Source organism: Astatotilapia calliptera, chromosome 7 (genome assembly GCF_900246225.1).
Source record: "Astatotilapia calliptera chromosome 7, fAstCal1.2, whole genome shotgun sequence".
Lineage (NCBI taxonomy): Eukaryota > Metazoa > Chordata > Actinopteri > Cichliformes > Cichlidae > Astatotilapia > Astatotilapia calliptera.
In genome coordinates this window covers 312,116-332,500 of record NC_039308.1, presented here as the reverse complement: position 1 = coordinate 332,500, position 20,385 = coordinate 312,116, and the positions used below count along the sequence as shown (strand labels likewise).

Here is a 20,385-nt window from a genome sequence, read left to right as displayed (position 1 = left end):
GACTAACGGCCACGGCGAGAAGCCCACCGAGCCTGAACCCGCCGCCACGCACTCCAACGGCTCGTCGGCTCCTCGCCGCCACCGCCCGCCCCCCCTCACACCCGACCTGCAGAATGTCAATAACTCGGCCCAGCGGCGCACGGCCCTGCTGGACTATGAGAACCTGCCAGCGCTTCCGCCCGTGTGGGAGGCGAGGAAGCCGAGCTCCGAGGACGAGGAGAAGAGCTGCGGCGGCTCCAAAACGCCGTCGCTCAATGGCTACAACCACCATGCCCACCACCACCTGCACCACTCCTACTCCCACCCGTTGTCCGCTGCGCTCGAGTCCTCGCACAACTACGTCAACACAGAGAACGTCACGGCGCCGCTCAGCGCCCATCGGCCTGACACGGCCCGCCGCCGCGTTGATGGGCCCACCATCTTCAACTTTGACTTCCGCCGGCCGCTGGTGTCGGGCCACAGCGAGCCGCCCAAGACGCTCAACTACATCGAGGTGGAGATGGACAGCGGGGCCGGGAACAAAGGCACCTCCGACGGGAGCAATCCCCACACACCGCGCACCCCCTCCTCGCCGTTGCCCCCCACCACCCCCACCCGCCGCACCGAACTCTATGCCCTCATCGACATCGAGCGCACCGCTGCCATGTCCAACTTACAGAAGGCGCGGCCGCGGGACGACGGCACGTCACGCAAGACGAGACACAACAGCACGGAGCTGCCCACCAAAAGCACGGCGTGACACCCCCCCTCCCCCGTTTTTACTCTGGGCTCCACGCCGAGCCGCACACGGACTCCATGAGCCGGACACTTCCTGCAGACAGACTGATGATGACATACCTCTGCTGGAGGCGGCGTGCTGATGATGTAATAGACTTCCTTATATGGTACAAATCAGTATTACTGAACAAAGCATTCCATTTAGCCTTTTATACGAGTCACTACGTGCTGCTGTAAGTCACTTATGTTCTACATGTACAGTAGATGTGCCACAATAAAAGTCTGGTTTTATTTCTACTGCAGAGCCTGTTTGGGGAGGAGTCTGTTTAGCTCATTTAAATGTCTGAACTAGTGATGGTAAATTTGATTCTTTTTACTGAATCGAGTTTTAATGAGTCACTCACCAAAGTGAATCGGTTTTTGAGTCATTTGATTCACTGAGTCAGTCGACCAGAGAGTGCAAAAATTGTACATTTTCACTCAAACTTAATTTGTTTCTCTTTTCATGTAAATCCTACTGCTAAGATGAGTGATTCTAAAAGAAAACAACTATTTTACAGAGCAAAAAAGAGTAAAGACATTTCTAAAATTAAGCAATTTCCTATCAAAATTGCTTAATAAACATTTATTTTGTTTATTTTTATTTTATTAGTATTTTCCTTAAATGTGTTAAATATATATTTTCTCATCGAAATGTCCACTGAGCTGTGAGCCAGGGGGCGGTAATGCGCCTTAACATTGGTTGCCAACCAAGAAGAAGAAGAAGCTGTGAGCCAGGAGGGAGGGGGTGAGTAGCTCAAATGTGCTGTTAGCATGTTAGCAGAGCGATGCTACTGTGAACTGAAGAGCTATTGTCTTGATGTGAGCTTCTACTCAGGGTTTTTTCTTCCAGTTCAGAGCAGAAATCTTTTTGTTAAGAAACTGGATGTTGTGTTTTTCACCACAATTTTAATTATAAGCTAATACATTGCTGCTAACAGCAACAGGGATGAGTCAGTGAGTCAGTTGGGCTTGTGAATCATGAGTATTGAACGACTCGTTCATGATTCGCGCATCACTAGTCTGAACTCGGGTTTCTGGTGCAGCAGTGAGAGAAGATCTGCAGTTTGGCGATGACTGATGAAGGCACCACATGTGACTGAAGTGCAGACTTTCAGCTTTTGCTCAGCAGCTTTACAGATTTACTTTTTGCTGTCTGTGGGATCTGCAGTGTTAAAAGCAACTCTTACATTTAGACAGTCTGTCCACTTACTTTTTATCTTGTGAGAACGGTGTAGTACTTTAATGAAACCCTGCCCTTCAGTCCCATCCTGGTTCTTACACAGGAAGAACTATGAAACCTGGCCTTCGTCAGCATCACTGCACCTGAGCACACAGGTGTTTTCCTGTATGACCTCAGCGCAGCAGGTTTAGGAGAGAATGCTGAAAACGTGTGCTGACAATACCTGTTCAACCAATCACATCCATTCACTGGCTGTGGGACAGGAAGCTGTACAGAGTCGGTGGAATCCAGATGTTTATGTTACTGCGCTAATCTGTCATTCACCTGCTTTTATTTTCCTGTAACCTACAGGTGTGTTACTCATCCACCCCACACATCTGACCCTACACCCTAAACATGACCCCAGTATCAAATACTCAAGTACATCTCGCTGCTCACGCTTTGCACTGCAGATCTACACCTTTAGCCCTCCACAGGACTGTTGGTAATAGGTGATCAATATGATGAATATTGATCGACCCCATTGGTCTAAAGGTCACATGATTGATGTGTGAGACAGACTCAAACTTAGAAAACACTTTATTTCATCACATTTACATCTGAAAAACACAACAGTACAAAACTGATGACAGATTATAAAATATTTACACGGCCGCCTCACTCCGAGTGCCGGCCCTGCGTGGCGAGTCTCCGCCTGCTCATCAGCTCCACGGTGCGATGGTACTCGTCTAATTTGTCTCGGACTCTGTTATAAAGCTGGAAAAACAAAACAGTAAGTGCAGAGCGTCAGGTCACATGTGCGCGTCTCAATTCACTCAAGTGCACTGACAGGAAACAGGAAGTGACTCACGGCGCCTTGGGTCTGCGTCTCGTTCAGCGCCTGCAGGAGCTGGTCGATGGACGTGTACGGCAGCCATGCCGGGGGAGACGTGGCAGAGAGCGGCCGCTGAAAAAGGCGAGTAAAAAGGAAAGGCGTTAAAACAGCACCGACACGTCACAGATACGCATGTCGGCGTGACTTTTACCTCAATTCCAAAGTACTGGTGACCACGCCCCAGGACGGCGTCCACATACTCCAACACGAGCTCTGCCGCTGCCTCCAGCAGGTCAAAATTCAGGAGGAGGCGCAGCAGAGACGGAGCGTCCACGCGCTGAAACAGAGTGGCATGGTGGGAAAAAACAAACCCTACCTGGTAGGGCTGCACGATTAATCGTTAGAAAATCGCGATCTCGATTCATACTTATGTGCGATCTCATTTCCAAATGACAACGATTTTTAAAAAAAAGAAAAAAAGACAATTGTAGCGCATTTTGATCCGGGACGTACTCTGCATGAAAACAAGCGCTCACTCTTCCTGCTCAACAAATGACAAGGGCGGAGCCTTATACCACGTGATACAGAAGCTGTGCCGTGTGATGCTAAAATTAGCAGGAAAAAACAACGGAGAGCACGTCAGGGATGACGAGAAAGTGACAGGAGAAAATCCGTCCGGGTCAACCACCCAAACATCAATAACGGGAACCTTATACAGCGCTTCCCTATACCCGTCGACCTCCCGCAGGCACAAAGACATTACGGAGGCTATTACTTATCACCTGACCACAGATATGGCTCCATCAACACTGCAAAACGAGGGATTTAGGAAAACGATCAACACCCTAGACAAACGCTACACAGTGCCATCCCGCAACTATTTTTCTATTGTTGCACTACCTGCTCTGTACACGCAGCGTCGAGCAACAGTGGAGACGGAATTTCAAGCAGTACAACATTTTGTTGTTTTTGTGTTTATTTATTGTTTTTATGCTCAGGCTCAACTGTTACGAAGTTGATGTGCAGTTAATAAGTGCAATAAATATTTATACTGGAAAAGAAAATGGTGATCTCAATTCTAAGCCAAAAAATCGTGATTCTCATTTTATGCAAAATCGTGCAGCCCTACTACCTGTAACCCCGCCCACTCCTCTTCACCAGCCGAGCTCTCACCTTGTAGCCTTTGACCAGCCAATCGGGTAGAGGGACACCATGTGACAGCAGCTTGTGGATGACGTAGCGGTGATGCTGCCCATTGGTGGAAGGATACTTGTCCAGGTAGGAGGCGAGGAGACGCCACGCCTCGTCTGCGGTGCTGCGAACAGAAGGAGGTTGTTGTTAGTTATATGGAGGTCCACGGGCGTCTGTTTCCTGCAGATAAACAAAGAAGTGTCAATCAGTAAGTGATTGTTGGAAGCACACCTGGACTCTTTGGTGTTGACAACTGACAGCTGATTAACAGCCAACCAGCTCCAGGCTTCGTTCTGAGACTCCTCCCCTCCAAGCTGCAGCTTGATGCACCTGAAAACAGTGCGAGGTAAACAAATAGGTGAAAAAGACAAAGCCGTAAACGGAGAGCGCCGCTGAGGCGTGCGGTGGTGGACCTACTTGAAGGCGAGGCCCTCAAAGACGGGTGTCAGGCTCAGGTTGAAGGTGCGACTTAGAACCAGCGCAGAGTCAAAGAGTCCCGTCTGAACCAGCAAGACCAGCAGCTCTGCCGCCGAGGCTCCGCCTACACACAGTTACATGGTCACCTGTTTACTGTAAAGCTCCGCCTGTGTGTGTGTGTATATGTGTATATACGGATATTAACATCTTCATGGGGACCAAAAGTTGGTAGTTTACTATACTTGTGGGGACAAACAGCCCTCGTGGGTCCTCACGAGTATGAAGCATTTTTGAGACTCAGAATGTGGTTTTAGTGTCAGGGTCACAATTAGGCTATGGATAGGTTTAGGGTAAGGGTCAGTGTCAGGAGCTAGGGAAAGCATTATGTCAATGAGACGTCCCCACAAGGATATAAATACACATGTGTGCGCGCATTAGCGTACCTGCGATAGCAGCGGAGGGCGGGTGGTGCTGGGCGAGGGTGAGCCGGCTGCGAGACAGGATGTACTCCTTCTCCAGGTCTCTGACCTCCAGGATATCCACCTGTCGCTTGACTGAACAGGAAGCAGAGCAAGGGTTACAGCAGCTCGCCACCAGGGGGCGTCACCTGCCTGGACAGAAGCCTTATCCACTCTGAAAATGGTGGGACTTCAAGTCTAAAGGCCCTGGTGTGTTTGATTTAAGACTCACCTGGCTCAGCAGGAAACTCTCCGTCAGAGTTTCTCTTCGGAGACGCACCTGGACGCTCGTACTGCAGGAAAAACCCCCACAAAAAACAAAATCACAACACTGTTGGACAGGTCACACAGATTCAGTCGGTGTGTGTGTGTGTGTGTGTGTGTGTGTGTACCGTTGCCCCGGAGACCGGCTGGACGATCCAGGCGTACTCCGGCCTGATGAGGCGTAGACAGTTGAGAGCAGCCAAGTAACAGTTCACCTGCTTCTGAAGGCCGAGGCGGGTTCGAACTTCCCGACCGAGACGCATCCCAAACTCGAACATCACCGTCCCAGCTGAGCGCACACACACACACACACACACACACACAACACATGGATAAACGAGACAGACGTGCGTGCGTGTGCGTGTGTGTGTGTGTGTGTGTGTGGGGGGAGACTGACCTTTGCGGTAGTTGTGGCGAGCGATGTGAAAGGCGTACAGCAGCTCATAGTAGTTGTGGGTGAGCAGGTCGAGTCCCCGGGCCCGAGACTCAATGATGCTGACAACCTGAGAGCAGAGGTCAAAGGTCAGCACTCAGGTCCCAAAGTCACACGAACACTGCAGCATCACTGAGAGTTAAAAACTGTCTAAATTCTTTCATCTGCAATACAATGATCAGCGTTGCTGCTTTACCAGGTGTAACAATTAAGTTTAACATCCAGGCATCCATGAAAACAGGATTTATTAAATTCAACGGAGTTAGAAGTTAGCAGGAAGTTAGCTCGCTAGCTTCCACCTAAACATGATATAGCATGTTCTGACTGAGAGATTTCTGAAAGAATCCAAACGTGCAGCTCTGCTATCACTTCCAACATAAATGAAGACAGAAAACTAAACAGCAGTGACGTTTGTAGGGTTACTGAAGTTGGGCTAGCTGCTATATAGGGAACAGAGCAGCTGCGAGAGAATTCAGCATTAATGAATCGATGGCACAGAAGTGAAGGAAGCGCAGTTTGTGGCTCTCCTCATATTCCAAAAGTGCTTAGTCTCTTTGCTGTGGCTGTCGCCTGGCATAATTTACAGATGATGTTGTTTGCAGCCGCTGCAATGCTTTCGACCAAAACAGGCGCAGCTCGATGACATCATCAACATGCACTATAGCGGTATAGTCAAAATCTCTACCGTTGGCCAAATTCATATTGTTTGTACCGTTTACACCGCCCACCCCTGATTTGTACCATCAGAATGAATGAGACTAGTGTTGGGCTACACTAGCAAACGGTTTTACGAACTAAACTTATGACTGTTGGCCAAGAGGACTCCTGTACGGCTGTGACGTTCTCCCAGATGCATCACACTGAGGTGAAAGAAAAAGTCAAACAAATGATGTCAAATAAAGATTTTCTCTATTTCTCTCCAACATGCCGTCCACCACAGCTGTAGCTGCTTATGTCACAGTTGCTAGGCAACAGAAGCCACCCATCGCAGGCTAGACCGTCCAATTTAACGGCCTCGCACTTCCGGTCTTTGCGGCTACGCAGACCAGGTGGGCCGGATCCTTCGAAGGATTCAGCCCCGAGGTGACGATGTCGCTACACAGCACATGCTCAGACGTCACAATCACACATGGATGCATTTCGTTTGCGAGGGCCACCAAAGCCTCACTCTGACTCGCCAGTACAGCTCGCAGCGCGGGTGGAGAAACCAGCTGCGCAGAGCAACATAACAATATAAATTTGGACAACGGTAGAGATTTTGACTAAACCGCTATGGCGCATGTTGATGGAGTCATCAACATGCGCAGAGCAGCTGTTTCAGGCCGGAGGAGGTAAAGCTGCAGACTGAGAAGAAGCAGAGTGGGTGGAGGCCCAAGTGAAGAAGCCGCTGAGGTGGGCAGTGGTGAACTTTTACAATAATTAATTAAGCCTGGATGTGTTGCAGCTCAGTTGCGTCCTTATTTGAAAGTAAAACCATCATCCTTTGATCCACATATTCCTTTTCTGGATCCATGCATTCACCTCCTCCGCATCCACCCTCGGATCTCCTCTTGTCTCCTCAGCCAGGAGGACGTCCTTCAGAGGAAGCTCGTTTCATGGTCTCAGGCAAGGGTGAATACGTAGTTTCACCTTTACACCAACTCCCACCTCCACCTCCACTCATAAGAGACAACTCCACCACTCGTCCTCGACCTAACCCAGCCGCTCCATCTGGTTTCTGTTTTAGCTTCACGTAAACAACTGTAAAACTAAAACTTCAGGGTCAAAAGGTCAGAGGTCACGTTACCTCGTCGTGCAGGTTGACGTAGGGGAAGTTGACCAAATCCTGCAGCTGCGAGCGTTCACACAGCACCACCACCAGCTGACGGAGGCAGTCCAACTGCCTAAGATACAGGGAGACACCTGCTCAGACACGCGACCTTTGACCTTTAGCATTGACTGCCAACATAGAGCGTTTACCTCCACCTGTGTGTGTGTGTGTGTGTGTGTGTGTGTGTGTGTGTGCGTGCGTGCGTACATGCTGCCGTCGGGGTTCTGTGTCAGAGCGTCGTATGCCTCGCTGTTGTGTCCGAGGTCCAGGTGATGTTTGAATATCCGCGTCCACAGCGCCGCCTGAACACAGACATCAGATCAGTTTACGCACCGACAGCGTGCCGGCATGCTGCCGTCAGACCGCCACGTCTCACCTGACTGCTGACATCGCCGATGGCCTCCGTTATGGCCAGAGTGGCGAGCTGGATGACGAGCTCGGGCAGACCGACGTCCTCCAGCAGACGCAGCACCTGAGGGGAAAATGCACAGTCGTTAAAACACGCCATGCTGCTGCTTCCTGTCCTCGCCGGCTCTGACCATCAGCGTCAGGTGGAACCTCAGAATCTCCGCCTTCTACCTTGTTGTAGTACTGCAGTCGGGGTGTAGCAGGGGCGACTGCGGCGTCTTCATCCTCGCTACCAGTTAACCTCATCAGAAACTCCTCCTTTTCCACCTCCGTTGCTGCCTCCTGGAAGCACCGCAGAGCCTGACAAAAGGAGCAAAACAAAAGAACACACAGGAAGTGAGGTTATGGCGAGCAACTCTGCCTGTAGGACATGAGGTTGCCATGGTGACCCACCTTCTGGCCTTCACCGTTGGCGAGGTAACACTGAGCCAGCATGAAACGACAAGAGGCGATGTTCACCTGGCACCACGGACCAATCAGACGCACGTACTCCTGCAGGGGGACAACACGTGGACTTGTTCATCGGTTACAGCTGTGCACATCTGGACTGTTGTTAAAGCCACTCTGCCACATGATTAGGCACACCTGTTCAACTGCTTCTTGTACAATATCGAATGAGCCAATCACACGGCAGCAGGTTATTGGATTTAACAGGGTTCACGTGTCTTTCCAGGGTCAAATTCAAGGACTTTCAAGCACTTACAAGGTCAAGCTTTTCCAGCACATGTTTGATCTCAGTGACGTAACAAGCAAATCATCCTCGGCTGATTTCGACACCTTTGTTCCCCTTTTGTTAAAAGGTTGCCTTACATGCATGTAGTGCATGAACTCAACACATCGCAAACTTTCAGGTGTGCAAATGTGAACAAATCGGCTTGTTAGAGAAACTCCCACAACGCCGGGAAAAAAACAAAACTGGAATTACAGTGATGAGAACTCTTTTCAGTCTAATTGTTATTTGTGTGAATGAAACCATTTTAAGTACCAAACCCAAAAATCAGCCATTTTCAAGGATTTCAAGCACCCGTACGATCCCTGTTACAAACACCTTTCCAAGAGGAGCTTCTGAACCTGAGGAGGAGGAGCAGGAGGAATCCTCACCTGCAGCTGAGTGTACTGACAGCTGGCAAGCAGACACTCTGGGAACTGGAAGCCAGGGTTACTGGGCCATCTGGGAGAGAGACCAGTTAGGGAACAACAGGAAGTTAAACACCACAGACCACTGGCGAGTTTCACTTAACGTGAAGAGGCGGAGCCCAATCAGGGCACGATGAAGGATACAGCAGCTGAGCGAGCAGCTGCACCACACTAGAGATCACGTCAGTCCAGACGAGCAGAGCTCCGCCCTGCTGGTTCGAGAACAGCTGAGACACGATGAGTCGGCGAGCCGCCGTCTGGTAGAAGAGCTCCACAACGGTCTGAGGGTTCAGAGCTGCGGGGGCGGGACAGGAAACGCACACGCTTTAAAAACCACACGGACCAGGACCGTCGTCCCTGACGTCACATCACAAATCAAAGCTAAACACGCAAACAGAGCAGACCTGATCGTCCAGAGGTCATGGTGGGCGTGTCCGACAGCTCCAACACGGTGAGGTGCTGCAGGTTGGCGTCTCTGAAACATCAGAACAGGAAGTGCTCAGTGTGGTTGCTACGGACCTGAGAGCTGTGTGTGCTGCGTGTATTAGTGCTCACATGGTGCTGATGGGCACGGAGGAGGCGAGGCTCTGACTGACATGTTTGAGGAGATGATAGGAGGACAGGAGCTGGGAGGTCCGAGGAATCAGGTCCTGCTGTAGCTGCAGCAGCTGAGCCCCCCCACCCAGAAACACCTGGACACAAACACACCTGTTGAGCTGCACACGTGTGGCTCATAAACACACCGAGGAGAAAGACGATCAGGTGATGGTGAGAAGCTCTCGGATGTCTCCGGACAGCGTTTGCTTGGATACAAGAAGCTTCTAGCAGTGCGCTGTCACATGAAAGAGGTCCTCGGCCCCCAGGTAACCTCTCAAAATTACCACATGCCAATCAGAAGCCCTTCAAATCCCCCTTGTACCCCTGATTCAGGCTTGACCGTCTCATACAGACAAGCCGAGACCTCTTCCTGTCAAAAGGGAGTTCTCCCTTCCCATCATCACCAAGCAGGTGACGGTGTGTGTGTGTGTACGTACATTGTCTCCAAAGCGCAGGTAGAGCTTCTGCAGGATGAGCAGGTCTCTGCAGAACAGCGCTCTGGTCATGGCCATGTGACACACGGCCTGGGAGACGACAGAGACCGCCGTGCTGCCGCTGTACAGCTGAGACAGGCCGATCCTTAAATTCAGGCTCTGACCTGCAAGACAAGGCGCAGGGCACCCTGAAGCGACTGACAGCGGGGTCGCACTTTCATTCACCGAGAGGGTATTACCGGGCGCCACGAGTCCGTCCCCGCCGACCTCGGAGTCCGTCTCCAGGTCCATCTCTCTCAACAGGACCATCATGGCGGCCATCGGGTTTCTGACATCCTGAAGTTTGTTCTGGACATCCACGATCACGTTATCACTGTGGAGGACAGACGCCACGTGTTTAAATCACCAGCAGCGACCCCGGTAAATTCAGCCTGCGACCCTCTGAAAGTCTGACGCGTGAAAACAAAGTTACACTGCTGCCTGTGGTTATGACTTCAAAGGAAACTTAGCTCCTCCCCCCCCCGATCATCACCGAAGGACCGACAGGAAGTGCGGCGCTCACTGAAGGATCCAGTTCTTTTATTTCCTGAGGATGTTCAGTGATTATCTCCTCAAAGTGTCTCTACGCTCTCTGTACCTGTGAGCACACCTGAGCTCCTGCTCATTAACCATCAGGATGCTTTTCTTTAACGTACAACCTAAATTTAAAACAAGTACGTCGGGGGTCATGTGACCCACCTGTCGTTGCACAGCAGGTTCTCCAGGACGAGCTCGGCCGCTCTCTCGGGCGCCTGCAGGTACTCCAGAGCTTTCTCCATCTCGTACGCCATCTCTGCAGAAACGGTGTCGCTGATGAGCCGCAGGCACTGAACCAGCTGCAGGACATCCCGCCCCGCCTCCGGGTCTGACAGCACAGGTGAGCACAGGTGAGATCAGGATGTGCAGCAATCGTCAAACCAACACACTGGCTGTCTCTTTACCTTCTGCGACTGGCGTCTCCTCCTCTGAGAGCAGGTACTGGTCGTGGGAAAGGTACAGGTGATCCACGGCGAAGCACGGCAGCAGGTATGACAGGAAGCCCTGAAACACAGCGGGACGAAAACGGGCGTCACCTCTTTGCCAACAACCACAGGCACGCAGCAACGCCTGCAGGCGGTCCACTCACCTTCCGGAGCAGACAGACCATCCCGGTGTGCTGGCTCACGGTCAGACCCAGAGGAGATGCCTGGACCTCCTGGTACTGCAGACAGCAGGAGTAGAACCGGGACCAGAACTCCACCTGCAGCTGTCGGTACTCCTCCTGAGAAAACTCGAACTCTGTGATGCTGCTCTGCAGCTGCAGGAGGGAAAGAGACGAAGCTTGTTAAAAAAACAGTCTGAAAAGTTCCTGTTCTGGTTCAGATCGCTCTGCGTTACCTCGCTCTCAACAGCCAGCGTCACCTCCTTCCTCAGAGCCTCCCAGGACAGGTCCCAGATCCTCTCCGAGCCTCGCCGAAAGATCTGAGCAACCCACACAAAGACCATCCAATCAGTTATCAATCAGCGAACCAATCAGAGTGAATCAGACACACAGCTAGGTTCTCACCTGCAGGGCTTTCACGATGGCCGAGGCTGTGAAGCGAAGAGGAGAGAAGAGAACCTCGAGATACGTCTCCTGTCAGGGGTCAGATCACATGGTCAGCACTACCCGTTCATTAAAACACTGGTTACTGGTCTGAACTGGTCTCACCCGGGGGTCCAGGTCCACTCCGATGTGGATTTCTTCTTCGGGTGGAGGCTGAACAAACACCTGGTTCCACTGAGCCGCCGTGTTGCTGTGAAACACGCCGACAGGTGAGGAACATGTGCGGAGACAGACGGCGGAAACGCGTGGAGAACATATCAGGAGGACGCTGGCATTTCAACTCACTGCTCGAAGCTGATGTATTTGACCACGGTGGCGTTGGATTCGTCCAACCACAGAGCCCAGATGTCCGAGGAGGTCAGCGTGAAGTCTACAAGCGTCTCCTGCTCACAGAGAGCGGTTCAGAATACAGGAAGTAACCACAAACAGAAAAACGAGGCCAGCCCCCTGGCTCCGCCCGTGCGTTCACCTGTGTGCTGAACAGCGTGGAGATGTGCTCGAGGCTGTAGCGGTTGTTGTCTGTGGCGACCAGCTGCAGCACGGTGAACTGCCCCCGCTGAGGGACAGCGAGGTAGACGCAGACGCACAAGCCTGTGGTGGAGGAGAACGCCAGGCGCAGGCGGTGACCGTGGCCCGGCAGGCGCTTCACACCCTTACACGCCGGCATGTACTCCAACATGTCCGCCTCCAGCAGGCAGCCATGCTCCTGAGGGGGCGGAAGTCACGTCAGCACGCGGCAACTCAAACGTTAAACGTCAACAATGTGTTTGGGTGCATGTGTGCGATGTCATCACCCTGAGCGACCACATGCGCAGGCGGTGGTCCTGACACAGCGCAAAGATGAAGGAGTCTTCTTCCAGCTCCCGCACGGCGAGGCTGAGCACGAGGTCGGCCGGGCTGTGCTCGCCGCGGATCGCCGTGGGCATCCACCCAGACAGCCGCTGCATCACAGAGCTCCTCTTCAACTCCAGCACTGACATGTTGCCTGGAAACGGTGAGCACACGTCTTAAAAACCGCCCAACGGGCCACGCCCACATTAAACATAGAAACTCCTCCTCACCCTGAGAATCGGGCGACGGCAGGGTGACCACTGTGATGCCTCCAGCAGGAGAAGCCAGAGCGAAGTGTGCATCTCCGTGGTAACTGAGCCAGGCGAAGGCAGTGCCGGGACTCGCCGTGGTTCCCACTGAGCTGGGGATAAGGGCGCTGTGGGCGGGGTCCTGCAGGCTCAGCTTCCCCACATCAGTGAAGATGGACTGCATGTGCAACTCTGTGACCAGCTCCTACACATGCACAGAGGAGTGTTCGAGGTCAGTAACAGATAACTGTTTCTATGGTAACCATGGTAATCTCACAGGGCTGTTGGTAGTTTGGTATCAGACCTTAAAGTCTGACTCATCCGTCGTGTCCATAGTGACACTTTCATTAATCAATTGATAACGGTAATCAGTAATCAACAACCGCACACTGTCCTGCAGCTGGTGGTGCGGCTTCTCCACCCACCACAGGACAGCGTGCAGGCTGAGGGTCACCGTCAGCTACTCACGCTGCGGTACATGCGCGTGGGGTGGGGCAGCAGCAGCCTGTGGACGCTGTGATTGGTGGAGATGAGGATGACGACGTTGCTGAGCGTCTCCTGGATGGTGACTCCTCCGGGCAGGACGGCACAGTGGGTGAAGCGGAGCCTGACGGCATTGTTCAGCAAGTTGGTGTCCAGAGACTGCTCCACCAGCACCACCGAGTCCCCGGACGTGGACCTGCATGAGTGAGAGTGTTAGCAGAGAACGGCTGACAGCACCTGCAGAGCACCTGGAGAGCAGCTGGTACCCACCAGTGGATGAACCTGTTGCTGGTGACCGACAGCAGCTTCCCGCTCTCCTCATAGTGAAACGCTCCCGCGCTGTCAGGAAACTTCAGGCTGCCAGGTGGCACGCTCACACCTGCAGACCGGAAAGACAGGTGAGGGAGAACAGGTGAGTCCGGTTTGAACAGGTTCTTGACCTGCAGGTGTCTGAAGCTCTGATCAGCAGGTGACAGTGTTTCTCAGATCAGTAATCAGCTGCTTCCGGAGGCGCAGACAACAAAGACTGCAGGTCAAGGCCCCGTGATCAGCGCAGGTTCACCGTGACAGCTGCGTGACCAGGTGCGCAACAGGTGAGCAGCTAACGGAGCTAGCTGACACTAAACGGAGACAGAGGAAGATTTACGCGCTCACCTGGTCAGGTGAGAGTTCGGAAGTAAAAACAACAACAGAAACACCCCCAGGCCGCGCGCGGCTAGCAGGAAGCTAACACGCTAACGCCGGCAGGTACGGGCCGTCAGGCTGTTAGCTCCCTGCTAGCCGCCGACAGCGGCGCGCAGGTGAAGTGCACGTGTTACCCAGATTCGCGGTGAGCTCGCGCGGCCTCCGCTCGGCCTCTCTCTCGAACCCGCAGATCTCGATGTAGCTACGCTCCAACGCCGCCGCCATCTTGTCCTCGTGCCGCTGCGGCCGCGCGTTGCGCTTTCAAATCCGCTCCAGCTTCTTCTTCTTCTGTGTAGGGTTTATTGGCAGTTGGCAAACAGCAAAATGGTGCATTACCGCCACCAACTGGTGTGGAGTGAGGACCGAAATGAAGAAAGAAAGAAAAGAAAATATTCAAATCCCCCCGAAACAAATGGGTCTGCCTTAAAAACCAAAATACAGCCTGATAACTTTCACTTATAGAGCTCATGCGAAATAAATCAAGTCCAACTTCACTTTCATATCATCCAGCTTTTTGATCAGTTGTCTCCTTTCAGCATCATACTGCTGACAATGCAACAGAACATGTTCGATTGTTTCCTGTTCCCTATGCAGTCACACTCCCCTGCACAGTGTTTACCTATTAAAATAATGTGCTACTTAAACCAGTGTGTCCGAATCTCAGTCGAGATATAATCGTCTCCTCTCTCCTGTTTTGTCCTGTACTTCTCGTTTCCCCCACCTTCCTTTGGATGTTGTACAACCATCGCCCTTTCCTCTCCTCCTCCCATTGCTTTTGCCACCTTTCCTTCATTTTGTATCCCATTCTACTCTTGAGCTCCGTCCCACTAACACTAATATCCACACCTACCATCGGTCTCCTTGTTGCTTCTTTTGCTGTCCTATTTGTCGTTTCATTTCCTTTAACTCCATGATGCGCTGGTAACCATAAGAATGTGACCATAAGCCCCATCATAACAAGTCTGAACAATGTTTGCTGGATCTCTATCAGAATGTCAGTCTGCAGTCTGAGTGACAGTCTTGCAAACTGGCCAGTGATGAGCTCGAGTCTGAACTTATCACAGAACTTAGTGGTTTTGTTTCTTCAGTCCACTGGGCTGCTAACAATAATGAAACCATTTCTCCTGTGCACACTGATAAATCGTCACTGATCCTTTTCCCTACCTTCATATTAAATTCAGGAACAATAAATGCTATCCCGCTTTGGTTGGCTGTATTCTTTGATGCATCTCAAATCAAATCAAATCAAATCAAATCACTTTTATTGTCACATCACATGTGCAGGTACATTGGTACAGCACATGTGAGTGAAATTCTTGTGTGCGAGCTTCACAAGCAACAGAGTTGTGCAAAATACAATAATGTAAACAAGCAAAATACAAGAATGGCTACATCTGAAACTAATAAATATGTACGATATATAATAGTGTATGCATTTCTGGATGTGTATACTAAATATTTTTCTACGTGTGTGTGTGTGTGTGTGTACACATATTTTACAAATTAAATAGAGTAAACAATAAATAAAATATATAAAATAAAATATACAGAGTGAGACATGTGCAAAACAGTGGCGTTACTGTACAGTATGTAGTGCATAGTGTTAAAGTTCCAGTAGTGAAGCTGAGGTGTCTATGACGTGTTCAGCAGTCTGATGGCCTGATGGAAGAAGCTGTCTCTCAGTCTGCTGGTACGGGACCGGATGCTGCAGAACCTCCTTCCTGATGGAAGCAGTCTGAACAGTTTATGGCTGGGGTGACTGGAGTCCTTGATGATCCTCCCCGCTTTCCTCAGGCAGCGCTTCCTGTAGATTTTGACTACAATACTGATTAATATATTCCTGTGCTGTATGTGAATGTAAGATAAACCCCCTCTCCTTGTTCTTTTTGTTTAACAATGTGAAATATGCTACTGCATCAGGGAGCATCCATGGTGGTATTGTAGGCAACGGTGCTGTTTGGTAAATGGTAAATGGTAAATGGCCTGTATTTATATAGCGCTTTACTAGTCCCTAAGGACCCCAAAGCGCTTTACATATCCAGTCATCCACCCATTCACACACACATTCACACACTGGTGATGGCAAGCTACATTGTAGCCACAGCCACCCTGTTTGACTTATGTTGATCTTGTCCAGATTAAGGTCAGCTGCTGTCCACTGTCCACCCAAAGCTCTTCAATTCCGTCTTTTCTTTTTCCCAGCATGGGTGGAAAACAGTTTTTGTCGGATGATTTTGACCATGTCCTTGCAAATTTGCCCAGTAATTCAGTGTCAGTTGCTCTCTTCTTATTTGTAATGGCATCTCCCCCATTTCTACCTGGAGTGCTGCTGCAGATGTTGTTTTGAATGCACCTGAACAAAGTCTTAACGCTTGATATTGGATACTATCCAACTTACGAAGACTTGTTCTGGCAGCAGAATTAAATACTACACACCCATAATCCAATACTGACCTAATCAACCCAGTATATATAGCTTTTAAAGATTTCATATCAGCCCCCAGTCAGTTCCCACTCAGCACCTCATGACATTCAACACTTTCTTGCATCTGTCTATTATTTTCTGAATATGTATAGGCCATGTCACCCTTTCATCAAACACAATCCCAAAAATTTAAATTGTTTTCGCCTCCAGCTTCTTCTTCTACGATTCATTTAAGGTAGGCGAACCACTGCGAGGCGCGCCACCTGCCGGATCGGATGACTGACGTCATCATTAAACAGTACAAATCTGACAGTCCGGTTTTTTTGTATGTCTGCTTTGACCAATCAGAGCCCAGAAGGAAATTAACATTATTAGATGTTCTTTTTAGATTTTATGTGTGTGTGTGTGTGTGTGTGTGTGTGTGTGTCGGAGTTTGATTGGTAGGGGAGACCGGGGATAGTTGTAACATTTTTGACATTTCTGTCTGTAAATTGAAGCTCTTTTAAGGTAGTGGATTCAAAATGTAATGCAAAGTATTTACATGTCTCGGCTATTAAATAGTGCAGCTATTTTCTCTGCAGCACAATTACCCATTGCATGGTGTGGTCTCAAACACGAAGAGTGAAATGTTACAATTAATCCCATAGTCTGGGTTAGTTGTAACATATCCTGGGGTGAAATGTAACACAATGAAATAAGGGTACTAACAAAACATTAACATGTAATCTTTGTTTATTCAACACATGAATGCACTTACATCCATTTATGTAGCTGTGTGTGTGTGTGTGTGTGTGTGTGTGTGTGTGTGTGTGTGTGTGTGTGTGACAGAATGCAGAAATCTAACTTTGAACATATTCCAACCCCCCCAAAAAAGACAAATTATGGAATTTTCTGCAACTGAATATTTCATTAATTTTGGTTGGTCTTCCTTGAGTTTGGCCTCATTGGCTCAGTGGGCATTATAACTTACAACTCTTGCACCAATTTTGAACATAACAATGAAGCTGAAAAAATGTAGTTGTGCACCAGCATCGCAATTCCATTACTTTTTATCCTGGCTTACCTTGGTGAGGTTTGCAAAGTGCTTCAGAAAGATGAGGAAATCTGTTTCTTGCACCCATCCTGACTTATTTCCACTACCAGTGCTTCCTACTGGTCCATCTCTGACACAGTGGTCTGCATAATGTATGTGTGGGAACACAAACAGTGGAGGAATTGTGTTGCCAGTGGCATTAACTGCATATACAAAGGTGACCAGTGAACCTCTCTGCTGATGTCGTTGCCCCAACTTGTTTAATATAAGTTAAAGTAATAGTGTGGTAACATCTGCATTATTGTTACAACTAACCCAGACTGTTGCTGTTACAACTGACCCAGACTCCTATAGCCATGAACTAGCTAATATTACAGTCAACGGCTAAAACATTAGCACTAAAGACCTACACAGAATATATCCCCATAGACATACAAATAACATAATTTAGGTTTGATGAGTTTAACTGCAAAGCAGATAATGCTATTAGAAATTGAAATAAAGTAGAAAAACTTAATTTTTGGTATACAAATTACTTTTTTTCGTGTTAAATTGTCTGTGTTTGACAAAATGTGCTGATTTTTCACATGTGATAGCAGAACTGAGTTGGGCATGCACAGGATGAGTCACATCATTTGAAACTTAGCCCTGATTGGAGAAATTGGAAGTGTTACAACTGACCCACGTTACAACTATCCCAGGTCTCCCCTACCTTACACCCAATAAGATACAAATAAAATATACTTTAACTTTTTCCTCAGACAGGTGGATCAGGCGATGGCCTGCAGGCAGTAGCGGTCTTTGATATGCGCGGCTTTGTGGTGGGGACATCACAGACATCAGCCAGCGCATACTGGGAATGTCACAGGCACCGATCGGTTTTCTATCGCCCATTTGCTGGGAGGTTTTGTTTTGTTTTTTTCGATTTTTTTTTTTAATTAGTAAAATTAACATACAAACAAACAAAATGCACCATATATTACGGAGAATAAACATTCCTTATATATTAACAACTTTCATACATAGTGAAAAGAAAATATAAAGATGGGGTCACATAATTTAACAGATTATTAACTCACTAAATCAAAATCTTCTACAAAGGAAACAAAAAAAGCAGCCTTTTTCTTTTTAACTAAGGTCAAAGATTTAACCAACAGGTTTAAATCGTTTTTCCAGTAAGCTAGTGTTGGTTTGGTCTTAAAAAAACGACATTTATGTATAAATTGCTTGCACAAGATTAATAACACATTAACACCATAATTAGCTTTCTTTTCTTTCAAAAACACTCCAAACATTATCATATTTAAGGTAAATGGGGTAATTTGACTCCCACTGGAATAAAGCCAGGTATGAAAATCCAACCAAAATATTTGTATAAAATTGCACAAAAAGAATAGATGGTCCAAATCCTCCTCTTCTGTTCCACAAAATACACAATTACCCGTTTCTATTTTGAATCTAGCACCAAGGAGTCTATTTGTCGGGTAAATTTTATTCAAGATTTTAAATTGGACTTCTTTCCCTTTAGGAGGGATAGGGAAGGTGATATAATCAGTTCTTATTTTTTAAATTTCTTCCCTTTGGAAATCTTTTAATATGTAATTACGTCTAAGTAAATTTGGAGAATAAAGACTTCTTAATGAAGATCTAAGAAACTTATTGTTGCATTTAACATCACAAAATCGAATACCATCTATATATAATTGCCTTAACTTGGGGGAGATGTCAGAATATATTATATCATTTACAACTATGTTTTTAAGTGACAATGGAATGGATTTTATAACCCGATTAAATTTACTTTTAGAACATTGGATATTAAACTTTTGGCAAAAATCTTGATGTCCTAGAACATGTCCTTCCTCATCTACAAAATGGGCAATTGCCCAAACACCTTTTGATAACCAATCTTGAATAAAAATAGATTTTCTGTTCATCAGTATATATCTATTGTTCCAAATTGGGCTATTATGTGGAGTGAAATTATGTTTAAATAACATTTTCCAATAAAGAAGGACCTGTTTATGGAATTCAGAGAGTTTGAAATTACTAAGCTACCTGCTAAAGTCACACTTTAGGAGAAAGTCGATACCCCCCAGTGTGTTAAAGACCTTACTTGGTATAAAAAACCAAATGGAGTGTGGATTATTTAGGAAGGATTTTAACCATTTAAGTTTCAAAACACCATTCATTATGTCAAAATCAATTGCGTTTCCACCGCCTTCAATGTATGGTTTAACCAAATCATCTTTAGATATATAATGGCACTTATTCCTCCAAATAAAATTAAAATTCAAGCTATTAATTGTTTTAATAACTTTATTTGATATTGATAAAGAGTAAGCTGGATATATAAATCTAGATAAACTATCCATTTTGGTTAATAATATTCTTCCAAAAATTGTGATGTCTCTTTGTAACCACTTATTTAAGATTGTCTTACATTTGTCAACATTATCTAAAATATTTACTTTTTCTAAGACTTTGATCTTTTGAAATTGTGATGCCCAAATATTTTACCCCCTTCTTCACCTTTATATCGTATTTGTTTTACCAGGGGAATCTGATGTTCATTTTTTAAGAAAAGAGTAGTGTCATCTGCAAGTTGACTAATTATTAAAGAATTGTCCATAATCTCAATTCCGGCAACGCTGCTGTTTTTAATTAGAATTGCGAGCATCTCCACAACCATTATGAACAACAACGGAGAGCTTCCACACCCTTGCCTAATTCCTCTTATGACGCTAAATCTTTTACCAGTACCATGGCCTAATGACACAGAGCTGTTTATATCATTATACAGTATATCTATTATCTTCCTAAATTTATCCCCAAATCCAAATCGAGTTAGTGTTTCTAAAATAAAAGGATGTTCTACTGAATCGAAAGCTTTATAAAAGTCCAAGAAAAGAATAAAACTGTCATCACTACTTAGATCATTGTAGTCCAGTAAGTCTAAAACCAATCTGATATTATTATGAATGTTCCTGTCTTTCAAAAACCCTGATTGTGTCTCACTAATTATACTTGAAACCCCTCGTTTGAGCCTTGTTGCAACTGAGCTAGAGAAAATTTTATAATCTGTATTTAATAAAGTTATGGACCTTAAGTTATCCAATTGTCGTTTATCTTTGTTTGGTTTAGGAAATAATGTA

The 20,385-nt window shown here is 47.7% G+C and overlaps 2 protein-coding genes across 2 annotated transcripts in view; one reads left to right on the top strand and one right to left on the bottom strand.

Moving 5' to 3' along the window:
• Positions 1-1,019, top strand: part of LOC113024985 (fibroblast growth factor receptor substrate 2-like) — a 10,038-nt gene extending 9,019 nt beyond the window's left edge. Inside the window, exon 7 of the mRNA XM_026172290.1 lies at positions 1-1,019. This exon is cut by the window's left edge and continues 287 nt beyond it. Coding sequence (XP_026028075.1) covers positions 1-739 — 739 coding nt within the window. The 3' untranslated portion in view covers positions 740-1,019.
• Positions 1,020-2,500: 1,481 nt separating this feature from the next.
• nup160 (nucleoporin 160) lies at positions 2,501-14,079 on the bottom strand. Its single transcript, XM_026172289.1, has 34 exons — positions 13,907-14,079; positions 13,359-13,467; positions 13,074-13,284; positions 12,588-12,810; positions 12,321-12,511; positions 11,996-12,232; positions 11,812-11,909; positions 11,632-11,716; positions 11,488-11,556; positions 11,319-11,402; positions 11,068-11,238; positions 10,883-10,982; positions 10,641-10,806; positions 10,142-10,275; positions 9,906-10,066; positions 9,427-9,563; positions 9,276-9,346; positions 9,016-9,166; positions 8,836-8,905; positions 8,128-8,226; positions 7,906-8,034; positions 7,703-7,798; positions 7,534-7,628; positions 7,303-7,399; positions 5,481-5,586; positions 5,212-5,372; positions 5,052-5,112; positions 4,805-4,915; positions 4,362-4,485; positions 4,176-4,274; positions 3,927-4,068; positions 2,965-3,090; positions 2,790-2,885; positions 2,501-2,695 (listed from the first exon to the last, which is right to left on the bottom strand). Exons 1-34 carry the CDS (start codon positions 13,995-13,997, stop codon positions 2,597-2,599), a joined length of 4,200 nt encoding a protein of 1,399 aa, XP_026028074.1. The 5' UTR covers positions 13,998-14,079; the 3' UTR covers positions 2,501-2,596.
• Positions 14,080-20,385: the final 6,306 nt, after the last annotated feature.